The following is a 14,602-nucleotide window of genomic DNA, read 5'->3' as shown; positions in this document are numbered from 1 at the left end:
CCTGTTCGGCTTTTGCGATGATATCCTGAAAATCAGTGCGTGATTGAGCATGATAGAGTGAGAGCATCCGAAAGGTACTCTGAACAAGGTTCTCTGCAGCAATGTGACACTCGGGTAAAGGCACCGCTCAAGAATTTGATGGCACCGCGTGAGCTGGCACCAGCAATCGCAGCTTGTTCCAGGACGCTCCGCGGAACCGGCACAAGCAAATCAATAATCCGGCAGTAAGAGAATAAAAGAAAACGTTTGTGCACATGACAAGAAAATCGGCACACCTAATCAATGGTGCCTTCAAGCTTTGAACGCGTTCACAGCTACAGCAACTGACTTTCCTAGCGAATACGGCCACCTTCTCAAGAGTGACCTCAGCGCGATGCGCATGTTGCACTCGTTTCCTGCCCCATTGTATGTCGTGGCTTCCGAAAAACAGACGCACATAAGCCATCAATCGCATAGTGTTCGCGGCACATCAAACAGAGTCAGAATTACAGAGCTCGAATGGCACACGGTAGACATGTGGTCAGCACGTCGAGCTCTCGAAAGCACGTTGCCGCAGGGACATGGTATCGATAACCAGTGGCGTTTGCTGGGCCATAACACGCTTCCCTAGATCACTTTTAAGGCCACTAAAATCCACGTGCCTTGTTGAATGCTATGAGAGGGCACGCGGGAGGGAGGTCGCGGACGTCAGCACTTCATTTCAACAGTTCTCGATACTGTCTACGTGACACCAGCATTTATCAGTCGCCATATGATGACAAGGAAGTGCTGGCCTGTGATCCCAACTGAACCAAGGGAAGAGGACGGAATAACAAAGAAGACGAACACTGTACGTTCAACTGACTTCACAGTAAGCTGTGCTGTTCGCGGAAGCGTTGAGACGGTGCCATATAACTTCACTGCTGGAGACAAAATTATCTGATATGCTTCATTGCAGGTGACGTCACCGTTGTTTTCGGCGCTGTTCTAGCACGCGAGTAATGCGATCGCACAGCAGTCTACCAACTCCATCTTGCGCAATAGTGAACTACCGAATGTGTCTAAGGTTCTGCTTGAAAGAGTTGAAAGAGCATGCCTGCAACACTTACTATTACGCTACAAGCACGGCGATATGACAAACAGGGCGTGCACTCCTATCCGCAAATAAAGTATTCTTGATGCCACTTGTTTGCGCCTGCTCGGAGTATGAATAGTCAGAATGTCTAAAAGGGTTGGCAAGTTGGTGCGGAACCGTAGCAAAAGCCTGCGTAGCGCGACGTAACGCAGGGAAAACAAGCGAAACATAGGAAATAGACTCGGCGCATGGCCTGTGTTTCCTACGCCTTTCTTCTTCTCTCGACGCTACGTCTGGTTGCGCAGGAATGTGTGTTAATCATTTCGTTACGGTAGTGCAAAATTTTTTACTGGGTTTTTCTTTCTCACCATTTGTTTTTCGAAGGCAGCCTTGCGCTGTAAAGCCTTGTCCAGGGCTGTAATCATCTCCTGTAAGCTTGTGGCGGCCTTCATAAATATGAGAAAGAGAGAGAGAGAAATAAAATAGGTTATTGTTATGGGATATCATCAAAAGTCGTCACATGGCACCTAAAACAACGCCGTACTTTTGGGGGGAGAGGAGGAGGGGACCTTCATAAATATGGGGGAGAGAGAGAGAGAGAGAGAGAGAGAGAGAGAGAAATAAAATAGGTTATTGTTATGGGATATCATCAAAAGTCGTCACATGGCGCCTAAAACAACGCCGTGTTTTTTATTTTTTTTTTTTTGAGGGGGGAGGGGATTTTGATGACCGATATTATTGCCAGAAACTGATATTAAGGCGCAATCATTATCCTTTATAAAATATGGCACTAATCAACATTTTAATTGTTTTTTTCTTGTTTTACAGAACACTTAAAGCAAGAACACTTCCCCGTGCAACTCTGTCCGGAACAACGCTTTTGATAAAGAAATGTTTAACTCCATTCCCAGTGTAAAGAAGAAAAGAGACGTGGGCGTGTTAGCGTGCATCTATGCAGCGCGATTCCTTAACAGAAGTTGAAGCTCGATGCGACATATTTCGGCGGAGCGCCATTGCTGCGTTCAACGAATGCCAATTCATGAAACCGGAAGTAACGACCGGAAATGGCGAGCTTACCGTTCCTGCCTTGGAGAGGTACCCCTGCGCATCGGCTTTCGTCTTTTCGAGATTTGCGAATGTAGTCTTTGCTGTAAGAGCCTGCGCAAGGGAAAAGTGAGACAAACAAAACTGAATTAGGTTCTCGGGCTTTCCGTGCCAAAGCAACCATATAGTTACGAGGCACACCGTATTGGTGTTCCCACGGTTAGTTTCGATCTCCTGAGTTTATTTAGCGTGAACCCAATGCACGGTACATGGGCGTTCTTGCAGCTCGCGTTCATCTCAAATGCAGCCGCCCCTACCGGGATTTCATCCCACACATCCAGACTTAGCAGAGCAACGACAAAGTCCCCACCACGGCGTGTTGAAACAAACCAAAGGAACCACCCAATATATGCTTTGTCAAAGGGCAATGAGGCACGCAATTAAAGAAAGAAAGGCGGTGATTTCGAAACTTTATGTCAGCAGAAATAACTTAAAATGAGGCTAACGAAGATGATTAACCATAATGACATATATAATCGATTAGTATATGAACATTAGCCATGATAACGAAGGGATTATGCAATTGATTTAATGATACGCCAGATAGAAATTGCTCTCTTTATAAGTAATTAAAAGTAATTATTAGAATTACAGCTCGATACACTGCGCTACTGCAATACCAAGTCCTTCTCAGCATAGAGAGGAAGTTTTAACGCGAGAGCATTAAGCACCGCGTGTCGCGTATTACCCGGTGTCGACGTCGGCGTCTGCCGTCCGGCGTAAGACATCGCTAAGGCAAAAAGAGTTTCGGACGTAATTACGAACCACGCCCACTCAACCACTCTTGTACCACAAAAGTTGCTCATACCTTGTATTTTATTCTCGAAAGTTATTCCTCGGAATTTTAAGAATGGCAGCACCACAAACAAATGTAATGAAAAAAAAAACCACCGACAAATCTCTTATGATAGCTCTTCTGAGATTGAAATGTCACATGTGCGAATAGCAGGAGATCGACACACGAAACTAGCCACGTATCTACCATAAAGCTAACGTTCGTGCATTGCGTTCGCCGCCAGCGTTTCCCGGTAAACGTTACGGTCGCATGAGCTGCAGTTTCGTAAGCCGGAAATGACGCAAAAGCGATAATTGCCACACCAGCTCAAGGTAGCGTCGTGCATCCTCAAAATGTTTACCGGGCTCTAGCTAATTATTTACGGATCATGAAACTTCATTCTGAGGGAACCAAAGGTGAACCTAACTAAGTATCGAGATTCAGCAGGAACTTCAAGTGTGACTTGAGGATGCCCGAAAACGCGGCTGATTGAGTGCTTGAACCTCAAGATACTGTGACGTAACACATGTCACCGCAGAGTACTTTGCAAGTAGATATAGCCGATTATATATATATATATATATATATATATATATATATATATATATATATATATATATATATGTATATATATAACGGGGTGTGATAACGCTATCGCGCTCCCCTCTTGAAGGGGAAGCTTAAGCGCCCTCCACATTTTTTTTTCTGGAAACGCTGCGCCAACCAGTGACTGCAGAGAAGTGTAACTGCTAGCGGCCCTGCCGAGGCACGGGGACAAGAATCACGGCGCATCGGCGCCTCCGAGCGCCGATAATTGTTCTCCGAGTTGCCATACACTCCGGGGCGCATACTCAGTGACCCAAGTTAGCGATAGGTCCGTTGTAGAGCGGCACACATCCAGTGAAATTGTGGTGCAGTCTGCTAAAGCGTATGGTTGCCGTCATTGAGGAACCACTGTGACGTGGGTTATAAGGTCACCTGATTTACTCAAGTTGGCGTCTAGGTTGTTCGTTGAAGAGCGCCACACACCTGCTGGGACAGGCCCAGTGACCCAAGTCGGCATCAAAGAGTTTCGTTGGAGACCAGCGCAGACCGAGTGGAACACACACACTATTCCAAGTCGGCGTCAAAGAGACATCGAACAGCGGTAGCTACTTATTTAGTCCCGCGTCTATAGTGACCTATCGCACGAAAGAGGCTCGTTGAAGAGCGGCAGGTCGGTACGCATTGCCACATAGTGACACAAGTTGAACCAATGGTCGGTTTCAAACCCTGTTACCTCAGCACTGCAGCCCGATGCGCTACCCATTCGACCTCCGACTACCGAGTGACCTATAGGTAGGCCGGGAAACGGTTAGATAAAAGCATACAAACAGATAGATGGCCCCGCAGAAAGTGCAAGAAATACCCGAAGAATGCTAGCGCCTTAACAGCACGCGGAGTGGCGTTATAATTCAAACTGTTTATGCGGCACCTGCAAATTAAGCATCGCCACAAAATGACACAGCTCATTTGGCACCTCGTATCTTTACGGTGTCCCTACTGCGTCGCACAAGTCTTGCGGTTGTGCGTCGCAATGCTCCGACTTCGTATGTCAGCCGCACCGGCCGCATTCTGATAGGACCGTGAGGCGAAGTGGATCCCGACTAAGGTATCTAGCATAGCCTGGGTCTTAACCTTAATTTAACAGGATCGTTTGTTGCATTAGTGAATAAACCGTAATCCAACCTCTCCATTTGCAAAGCCGATTTCGCAGCACGGTACGTGCCCACGCACGTGAGGCATACAAAAGACAATGACGTCACAATGATGTCATTCGTTTCTGCCACTCACCGCGGTCGAAAGACCCTGGAACTGCGTCGCGTCGATAGGTGACTCGGCGATGAGTTTGAGCGTTTTCTTCGCATCCTTGCTGACGTTGAGCCCCGTCCATTGGCTGCCCAATTTGTCCAGGGCTTCTAACTTTGGGGCGCCAGCCGTGTCCTCCACGAACCCCAGCCACGGACTTTTTTTGCCCAAGATGACCTTTGCCAGGTTTGTAACCATGTCCTTGCCCAAAATCTTCACCAAGGGCAGTTTGGAGCGCGAACACTGCGCGAAACGCTCCAGCATGCCCTTCACCGCTTTCGGCGTGAACTCTTTCTGGAGCGCGGAGGGAAGATCGGTGGGAGGTTCAAAGCCTCCAATGTCGCCGTCACGTTGCTGCCTTCGCCTGCGTCGTGTCCTCGCCTGCGGTGCACTTCTGGACTCTCGCCGCTCCAGCGACTCGAAGCGTCCGGCCGTCCTACGCGCGAATCCGTGACCGCTCGCCGGGTGTTTCGCCCCGTGTCGGCGCTTCGACGATGCGACGGTCGCTCTTCTTCGCCGACTGGAAGGGCTTCCGGAGCTTGCCACAAGATGCCGCGGCTTGGAGGAGGCGACGCCTCCCCGCCGTTGTCTGCTGGCGATGCGCAAGGCGTACGCTGGTAGAATGCAAGGCGCCAGGTTTATCCGTAATGTAATTCGGATTCCAGAAGTCAAAAACTCATTTTCTTTCTAATGGCAAAAGCTGCTAAAGAAATTCTACAGCCGTTTTCGTGCGACGTCATGCAGCAACGTTTATCGGCGGCGCCGGTTTCGACTGTAGAGCTGGGAAAAGCCAGCAAAGCAGCCTACATTTGCACCGATGGCTGATGAACTGCGGGGCCGCACGCGCCGCTGGACGCCGGCGTCAATGCAGCGGGCGTAAAACCCCTAGACTTCGTAAAGCAGCGACACTCTCTTCCTCCGCTTAAACTACGTCTCGTTCCTCCTCTCTTTCACGCTCCATCCTCGACCGTGGCGCCGCCTACACCGCTCGAGCGCAGCAACGGTGCCAGCATGCGCTCCTCGCGACTCCGTAGATGCTGCTCGAGCGAAAATGGCGCTGAAGCACGGCACGAGGTCCCACGTGATGCTATTAGGCCAATAGCGACGCGGCGTCGGCCTCTGCCTGAGTGCGCGAGGAGGAGACCGCATTCTTCAAAGTATGGCGCTACTTTACGAAGTTTAAAGGGACACTAAAGGTTACTATTAAGTCAACGTGGACTGTTTAAATACCATCACAGAAACCTCGAAACGCTTGTTTCGTGCCAAGGAGAGACTTATTTTAAGAGAAAATGCGTTCTGAAGCGTCCGCGTACCTCTAGCGCAGTTCAAATCGCCCGCCCTCCGATCGAGGAGTACTGACATCATGGTCTCATAGTGACGTTGCGCCATCGGTGAGTAGAACGGCGTCCGCAGACGGCGCTACGGCTTTTCTGCGCAAAACGCGAACGCGCGGCCAGAAACAGAGCCAAGACAGAGCCGACAGCAGAGAGAAAGCGGGAGTATGGTGGCTAGCGGAAGGAGAAACGAATTACGTCCCACATTACGTCCCACGGCACACGGAGAGTCCGTTTTCGTTAAACTATAGGCTGCGGCGAGCTCGCAGCGTGGTCGGCGTGGTCTATCAGAAGCGACGAGCCTTTTCGCACTCGCAACAGGGCATAAAAATGTGCGAATCGACGCAAAACTCGGCCTAGAAACGTGCTTCGCCACAGCCAGGGCTCAATACGACCCAAGCTGGCACGACCCAGATGTCGTTTCCCGCACCGCCACCAGGCGCCGCTACTATACCTCAAACTCCAGCGCAAGACGCCCATAAGCTGGTACTTCATTCTATGACGCTAACTTCGACGCTCGTCGCAATCATAAAGTTTCTCACTATTACCTAGAGGGAAATCTGGCGCTGCTGCGCTGTGGTATGCATGGGAATGCCGGTATATTGTGACTTCGGATTGACATCGTTCTCGGAGAGACAGGACACCTTGAAGACGCGCCTGGCAAGTACCGTTCAGTCTGTGTGATGTGTGGTGCGCGACGTGGTGCGGGGCTCGGGACGGTCGAGAGCAGACGACGCGGAGTGCACGCGCGCCGAGCTGGAAGGAGGAAAAACGACGACGCCGAAGAGCACCCGGCACGTGAACGCGCGGCGCAGGAAAAACAACAAAAGAAAAAAACAACCAATGAGAAAAGACCACGGGGCGTCGGGCAGCCAATCAGTAAATGCCAAATCGGCCAGACCACGACAAAAAGCGTGGTGCGCTGGCAGAACGGGGGCGACACGCAAGAGGACACGCAGGGAGACGCCGGGGAGACGCCAGGATCGTCCCAGGAAACGACGGCAGGAGGAGGTCAACCACCGGAGCGGGCGTTGAAGACGGGCCGTCGGGTTCCGGACCCGAGCCCACCAGGACTTCACCCGCCCGGGGCCTCCTGCCAACCTGTTCCTGTGCGTCGCCCGTCTACCTGAGCGTGCCGTCGGCTCCTCAAGGCCGGTGAGCTTTTGCGCCAGTGGGCAGGACGGGAACAGTCGGGCTTCGGGCCCGAGTTCTACGCCAGCTGCCCGGCCAGAACGCCACCCCCGTCTGCCGTGCCGCCTGCTGCCCGAGGCCGGCGTTCGAGCTTCCGTGCCCGTGGGCGAGAGGGGAGCAGTCGGGCTACGGGCCCGAGCTCTCTGCCCGGCCAGAACGCCGCCGCCGTCCACTCCTGCCACCCAGCCGCCAGCGTTACCTCGCCTCGCCAGAGCTGGCGCGCTCCCGGCGCCCGGTCGGTCAGCCTACGCCACGACCTTGGTGAGACCGGCGCCACCCCTTCTGCCAGCTTGTCGCCGCGTTGCCGTGTCGAGACTGCGACGCGTCCCCGCCCTTGTGGGCACGCCCAGACTCGCGCCCTCGTTAACCTCGTTAAAGCCCTAAGTGTGTTCTTGTTTTCTTGAGTGTGTAATTTAAGCATGTTTTCTGTTTCTTTTTATTTGCTTTATGCTTCTTTTGTGTGTGATTAAAAGTCTTTGTGTGTGTGTCCAAACCAACGGCTTTGTCCTCAATTGGGTTCTCGGAGGCTCCGCCTAAGAGAACCGCTAAAACATTGAGTACCCGAACCTTTACCCCATAAGTGGGTCATCACAAATTGGCGTCCGCGACAGGACAAAGCCGTTCGTTTGGATCCTTCTTCTAGAGGTTAGGAACTATGGCTAACACAAGAGACTTGTTAGCGTTAGCCGAACGCATGGGCCTAGAAGGTGCAGAGTTGAGGGCATGGCTGAACGAGCAGGAAGCGCGTGCGCGAGAAGAGCGGGCAGCGGAGCGCGAGGCTAAAAAGCAGGAACTTGCGCTTGAGGAAAAAAATTTACAATTACGGCTTAAAGTCGCAGAGGCGGAAGGCGCATATCTGGGCAAGAAGCAGCCAGAAATTAGTCTGTTTGACTTAGCCACCGTGGCCCAGCGATTGGGTTTGAATGGGGCAGACTTGCACAGGTGGGTGCAAGAGAGATGGTTGCTGATATGCGAGAAAGCTCGGAGGGAGCGCGACAGGCGAATGGCAGAACAGGCAGCTGAGAGGGAACGCCTGGAGGAAGAGCTTCGCAGGGTGCGCGTTCGCATCGAGGCACTCGCGGATGCTTGCCCCGAAGGGATAAGATCCGCGGTTGAGGATGCAGCACAGCAGTGCAGCGGCGACCCTAGGGTTCCCTCCGACATGGCCTCAGGCCTTGGCAACCAAAAAGTGTCTCAAGGAGAGACACCTTGTAATGATGCCATTGTAGGCAAAGATACTGAGGTATGGTCACAAGACAAGGAGCATATTGCTTCCATACCACAACTAGTGCCGCGTGAGCACAGCGCAGGCGATGACTGGCTCGTGCAAGGTTCTGAGCTGCCGTGCATGGGCCTGGATGAAGTTAGAACTGAGAACCTCCCACAGGCTAAATATAGTACGTCGGAGTGTTTGCGCCAGGGTCAAGATGTACCTGAAGATACCAGGGCCCCTGAGGAACCAGGTTTGGTTTCAGTAAAAAGTATTGAGTTGTCCTTACTGCGTCCTTTGAATTCAATAAAGGCAACTGCTTGTGACCCTATGTGCACTTGGGAGGGCTCAGGCAAGTGTACCCCAGCAGATTATGGCTTTAAGGAGTCAGAACATCCTTTGTGTTCTCATGCACTCGCGTCTGGTTCGACCATTGGCACTGATGCTGCAACCACACATTGCAATGTTGACTACATTAGAGCGCAGACAGTGACTTGGTCGACACCATGCAGATATATTATTGCCCGGAGCGATATGGTCATGAACTGGCCAGTGGACTCTGACCGAGAAGATAAAGGTCTAGTTAGGTTGATATGGCAAAGGGTCACCTGAAGGAGCCGATGCTTTGCTTATAGCTCTTCACGGACTTTTGACCTCGGACTTGGTGACTTCAGCTTGATGGTTTATAGTGTTTTGTGATAGCCTTTGATGCGACACTTTTTGTTCTATAGAGTTTGTTGTGGTGTTTTTCAATTACTGTCTGTCTTTGATCTGTATGCTCAGTGAACTGTACTGTGAGTTCTTGTGAACGGACCATGACTGTGACTGTAGTGTTCCGAGCATGTGTGAACTATGTCGCGCACTGAGCGGCAGTTTTTCTTCTGAAAAACTTGTTAAAAAAGGGGCTTATGTGATGTGTGGTGCGCGACGTGGTGCGGGGCTCGGGACGGTCGAGAGCAGACGACGCGGAGTGCACGCGCGCCGAGCTGGAAGGAGGAAAAACGACGACGCCGAAGAGCACCCGGCACGTGAACGCGCGGCGCAGGAAAAACAACAAAAGAAAAAAACAACCAATGAGAAAAGACCACGGGGCGTCGGGCAGCCAATCAGTAAATGCCAAATCGGCCAGACCACGACAAAAAGCGTGGTGCGCTGGCAGAACGGGGGCGACACGCAAGAGGACACGCAGGGAGACGCCGGGGAGACGCCAGGATCGTCCCAGGAAACGACGGCAGGAGGAGGTCAACCACCGGAGCGGGCGTTGAAGACGGGCCGTCGGGTTCCGGACCCGAGCCCACCAGGACTTCACCCGCCCGGGGCCTCCTGCCAACCTGTTCCTGTGCGTCGCCCGTCTACCTGAGCGTGCCGTCGGCTCCTCAAGGCCGGTGAGCTTTTGCGCCAGTGGGCAGGACGGGAACAGTCGGGCTTCGGGCCCGAGTTCTACGCCAGCTGCCCGGCCAGAACGCCACCCCCGTCTGCCGTGCCGCCTGCTGCCCGAGGCCGGCGTTCGAGCTTCCGTGCCCGTGGGCGAGAGGGGAGCAGTCGGGCTACGGGCCCGAGCTCTCTGCCCGGCCAGAACGCCGCCGCCGTCCACTCCTGCCACCCAGCCGCCAGCGTTACCTCGCCTCGCCAGAGCTGGCGCGCTCCCGGCGCCCGGTCGGTCAGCCTACGCCACGACCTTGGTGAGACCGGCGCCACCCCTTCTGCCAGCTTGTCGCCGCGTTGCCGTGTCGAGACTGCGACGCGTCCCCGCCCTTGTGGGCACGCCCAGACTCGCGCCCTCGTTAACCTCGTTAAAGCCCTAAGTGTGTTCTTGTTTTCTTGAGTGTGTAATTTAAGCATGTTTTCTGTTTCTTTTTATTTGCTTTATGCTTCTTTTGTGTGTGATTAAAAGTCTTTGTGTGTGTGTCCAAACCAACGGCTTTGTCCTCAATTGGGTTCTCGGAGGCTCCGCCTAAGAGAACCGCTAAAACATTGAGTACCCGAACCTTTACCCCATAAGTGGGTCATCACAGTCTGTCACAATGATTCATTTCCTACTAAAACAGCGCGTAAAAAGCTGTTTCTGCTTTATTATTACGCGAAAACATGTTTTGTTTAACTATGAAAACTTGTTATTGCGTGTACGACTATACGTTACGTAAAAAATATCAGCGGGCCGCTAAAGTTGGAGGACAGACGACAAGGTTCGCGCTCGCTCTGAAACAGTTGGTCGTCTGTTCTTGCTTTTCTTCGCTTGGTGATGCAGTGCGGGTGAGTAAAGATGTAATATGCGTGAATGGAAACATTTCATTAAGATTTTACTTTGAGAACGCGTTATTTGCGTAGCCATATCCACGTTTTAGACGAAGCCTCTTACAACACCAGCCAACACGAGCCTCGCACACATATACCGTCATTCCCATGACGGCACGGTGCCCCCTTAAGAAACTCCCATAGACGCTGGCGCCAGATTTCCCTCTAGGTATTATAGTGAGAAACTCTATGGTCGCAATGGACCCTGACACCGACAGATTGGTTCGCGATGGTGGGCTCAACTTCAGCGATTTGAGCACCGACGAGCGCGACCTGCTGCTGAGGGCTCGCACTGCCGGCGTCGTTGCGTACTACGACGGCGGCCTCGACACGTACCGGCTCTCCGGAGCGGGAAAGCAACGAGGGCTTCCCACGACATCACATGGACGTGGCATTCTCGCTGCTTGTTCCAAATGAAAGTTTCGCGAGCCAGCAGAACCCTCACAGCACGACGCGATAACGAAACTACTGAAACTCCAAAGCGTGCGCGGCGCAGAGTCGAGCGCGCAGAGTCGAGCGAAAACGAAACCTTTCGAACACCCATATTACTGAAGGGCAACGTCAAAATGTTATTTTTTCTTAGAATCGAATAGACGTAGACAAGTAACATTTTTTTCAGTCTCATAATCGAATTAAATGATATTTTTAATACGAGTAGTTGAGTATTAGTAACACAAATTATGAGGAGTCCTTTCGTCATAGGGCTAGTACCGGAATGTCGCTGGGGGGTCTCAAATCGTGTTATGCATTTACCTCAATTTCTCGGTTACTAAAGCTCTGTTCGCGATTATATTGACGCCTTAGACGTTCTAGAACATTGCTCTACCACTTTAACTTGAGTTTCTGGTAACCTTTAGTGTCCCTTTAAGGGGTTTCAAGCGGACGCAGCATACAGAGACATGCATGGTACATAGCGGATTGTATAGCAGAGCTTAACTTGAATATAGAGAAACATTTGGGTAGAAGATGGTGCGGTGGAAAGAGCGGCACTGGATATAGTGGCGACTTTCAAATATAGGGTAGATTCCCCGCAGGGACAAACATGAACGGCATCAGATCTCAACTTCACATGTTAGTTGTCTCTGTGCGAGTTGTTCGCATTTACCTAGATCAGCAAATAATGACAGATGTCTCTTCACAGCTCCCGCGCTGCGGTGGCTCAGAATTCGCGGCATGCAAATGCCGAGTATTAGGTCTAGGGTTCGAATTCTAGCGGGCATTTCAATAAGCAAATATGACGAACAACGCTCCGTGGACCTTGATTTACATGCACAAGAAAACAATTTACGCCTGCCAAAACTGCGTGATCGGCACTGTTCTTGTCCTGCCCAAATAGAGCGGTCGTCGCATGCCCAAAGAGAAGCATCATCGTAAATTCCCGAAGCATGATGAATGAGTTGTTGGCGTCACGGCTGTTGCGCTGCAGTGCCGCTTTAGCCTTTATCATTAAACGTACCAAGAAAGCTTGTGCTTATCATGGAACGTTTCACAATTCCCCATTTCACATCCACTTAAAACAGTGGATGTGAAAGTGGATGTGTGGATGTGTGGTCACTCCGCACTTCGACTCCACTGTACTGGTGCGCTTAAATAGCACACCCCAGTAATCGTCATCATTCTCAGCCTATTTTTATGTCCACGAAGGCTTCTTCCTGCGATCTCCAGTTACTCCTGTCGTGCGCCATCCGATTCCAACTTGCGCCTGCAAATTTCCTCATTTCATCACCCCACCTAGTTTTGGGCCATCCTCAAGTGCGCTTCCCTTCTCTCAGTTTATTCTGTAACTCTAAGCGTCCACTGGTTATCCATCCTACGCATTACATGGCCTGTCCAGCTGCTTTTTTTCTTATTGTCAATTAGAATATCGGTTGTCGCCGTTTTCTCTCTGATCCGCACCGCTCTGTTCCTGTCTCTTAACGTTGCGCCTAATATTTTTCGTTCCATCACTCTATGCGCCGGTTTTTGACTTCTCGAGCTCCTTTACGAACCCCCCAGTTTCTGCCCCATAGGTTAGCACCGGCAGAATGCATTGGTTGTATACCTTCCTTTTCAAATATAGTTGTAAGCTCCCAGTCAGGATCTCGCTATGCCTGCCGTATGCATTCCAACGCATTTTTATTGTTCTGTAAATTTCCTCCTCTTCACCAGGTTCCCCTGTGAGTAATTGGCCTAGCTAAGCGTACTCGATCACAGAATAGAGTGATTGCCGTTACCGAATTCTTTTTTGCATGCTATTGGTCCTTCGTATTAATCTTCATTCCCAATCTTACACTTTCGCTGTTATGGTCATCGATCATTTGTTGTAATTAGTCCCCAGTGTTGCTGAACAGGACATTGTCACCTGCGCAGCGAAGGTTTCTCTGATATTTGCCGTTGGTTCTGACCCCTAAGCTTTCCCAGTTTAATAGCCTGAATACTTCTAAGCATGCAGTGAATAGCATTGGAGATATTGTGTCTCCTTCCCTGACCCATTTCTTCATAGGTATCTTCCTACTTGTAGAGAACCAAGGTAGCTGCGCAAACTTTGTAGATATTTGCCAATATATTAGCGTGTGCCTGCTGTACTCCTTCATAACGTAATGCGTCTATGACTGCTGATATCTCTACCGAATCAAATGCATTTTCGTAATCTCTGAAAGCCACATAGAGAGGTTGATTTTACTCTGCAGATTTCTCGACTACCTGATCGATGACATGGATGTTATTTATTGTAGAATATCCCTTCCAAAAGCCAGCCATTTCTCTTGGTTGACTGAAGTCAAGTGCGACCCTTATTCTACAGGAAATTGTCTTGTTGAGGATTTTGCACAGTACTAAAAGCAAGCTAATGGGTCTTTTCAATTCGTTAACGAAGCCCTTCTTGTGGATTTGCATAATTTTGGCATTCTTATAGTTCATTCATAAGTCACTGTTATACCGTAACACAATTTCTCTTCGCAGCTGCTCGCGGCTCGTCTGTAAAAACGCACAAACGAAGCCAGAATTCTCGAGCACGTTTTTGTCAAAATAACCGCCGGGCGTCATTATAGCTCTGCATTCTTCGGTCCAGGGGTACCACTTTGTTCAATTTGGAACAGTGGAGGAGGACCATCGAGTTCACGTCCGTTAAGTCTAGCGGAGTTACTGTGAACTCACAAGAGGAACTTACTTTCTGCGTCGCCTTCATGTAAGGCCGCGGGGCCGTGGTGTGCCTCCTTGGAAGAAAAAAAAAAGGCATGGTGCACGAGAAGTTCGTTGTAAGTCATTACTACGATATAGTAGCTAGGGTTGAGACTGCGCATCTTATACCACTGTTGGGCCCAGGTATGCGCAACAAATTGAGGAAAAGGCATTTCTGACAAAATCTGCGCTTGGCTCGTTTTCCTTTTGGCGATCTCAACGAAGTTTATATTCAGCGCTGCGCGCACGACCAAGCAGATTCCTGAATAAGTGATGAACATTTTTGTTCACGGCTAAACGTCTTAGCGCAGTAAATCGGTTGAGGTGATGTGAGCAAACTTGGGCACGCGTCCATGGCTGTTCACGACGAAGAGACGTCAATCAGGGACGAAGACAATCCCCTCCCCGAAACCACGGGCTACAATTAGACGGCCTTTCTTTTTCTAACACTGTAGGTCATTTCAAACTGGATGCATGTCAGCATTAATGACAAGTGCGCATTATTACAAGTAGATGATTGGAATTCGTGCAGAGATAAATGAGGATATGTTCAGACTACAACTTGAGAGGGCGGATAAGGCGCATCTGTCGACCAGAGCATACGAGGGCATGCCTAGGGTTCGTAAACTTGA

At 50.7% G+C, this 14,602-nt stretch overlaps 1 protein-coding gene across 1 annotated transcript in view; it reads right to left on the bottom strand.

The window, feature by feature from the left end:
• Positions 1 to 740: 740 nt before the first annotated feature.
• LOC142591376 (uncharacterized) overlaps positions 741 to 14,602 on the bottom strand; it is a 73,505-nt gene continuing 59,643 nt past the window's right edge. Inside the window, exons 14-18 of the mRNA XM_075703701.1 lie at positions 13,960 to 14,005; positions 4,767 to 5,395; positions 2,132 to 2,212; positions 1,423 to 1,500; positions 741 to 785 (exon numbers count right to left, since the gene is read on the bottom strand). Of these exons, the coding sequence (XP_075559816.1) occupies positions 741 to 785; positions 1,423 to 1,500; positions 2,132 to 2,212; positions 4,767 to 5,395; positions 13,960 to 14,005 (879 nt within the window). The remainder of the gene's footprint in view (positions 786 to 1,422; positions 1,501 to 2,131; positions 2,213 to 4,766; positions 5,396 to 13,959; positions 14,006 to 14,602) is intronic.

The sequence above is a fragment of the Dermacentor variabilis genome, chromosome 8 (genome assembly GCF_050947875.1).
Source record: "Dermacentor variabilis isolate Ectoservices chromosome 8, ASM5094787v1, whole genome shotgun sequence".
Lineage (NCBI taxonomy): Eukaryota > Metazoa > Arthropoda > Arachnida > Ixodida > Ixodidae > Dermacentor > Dermacentor variabilis.
The sequence above is the reverse complement of the archived record's forward strand: the minus strand, read 5'-3'. Positions and strand labels throughout refer to the sequence as shown.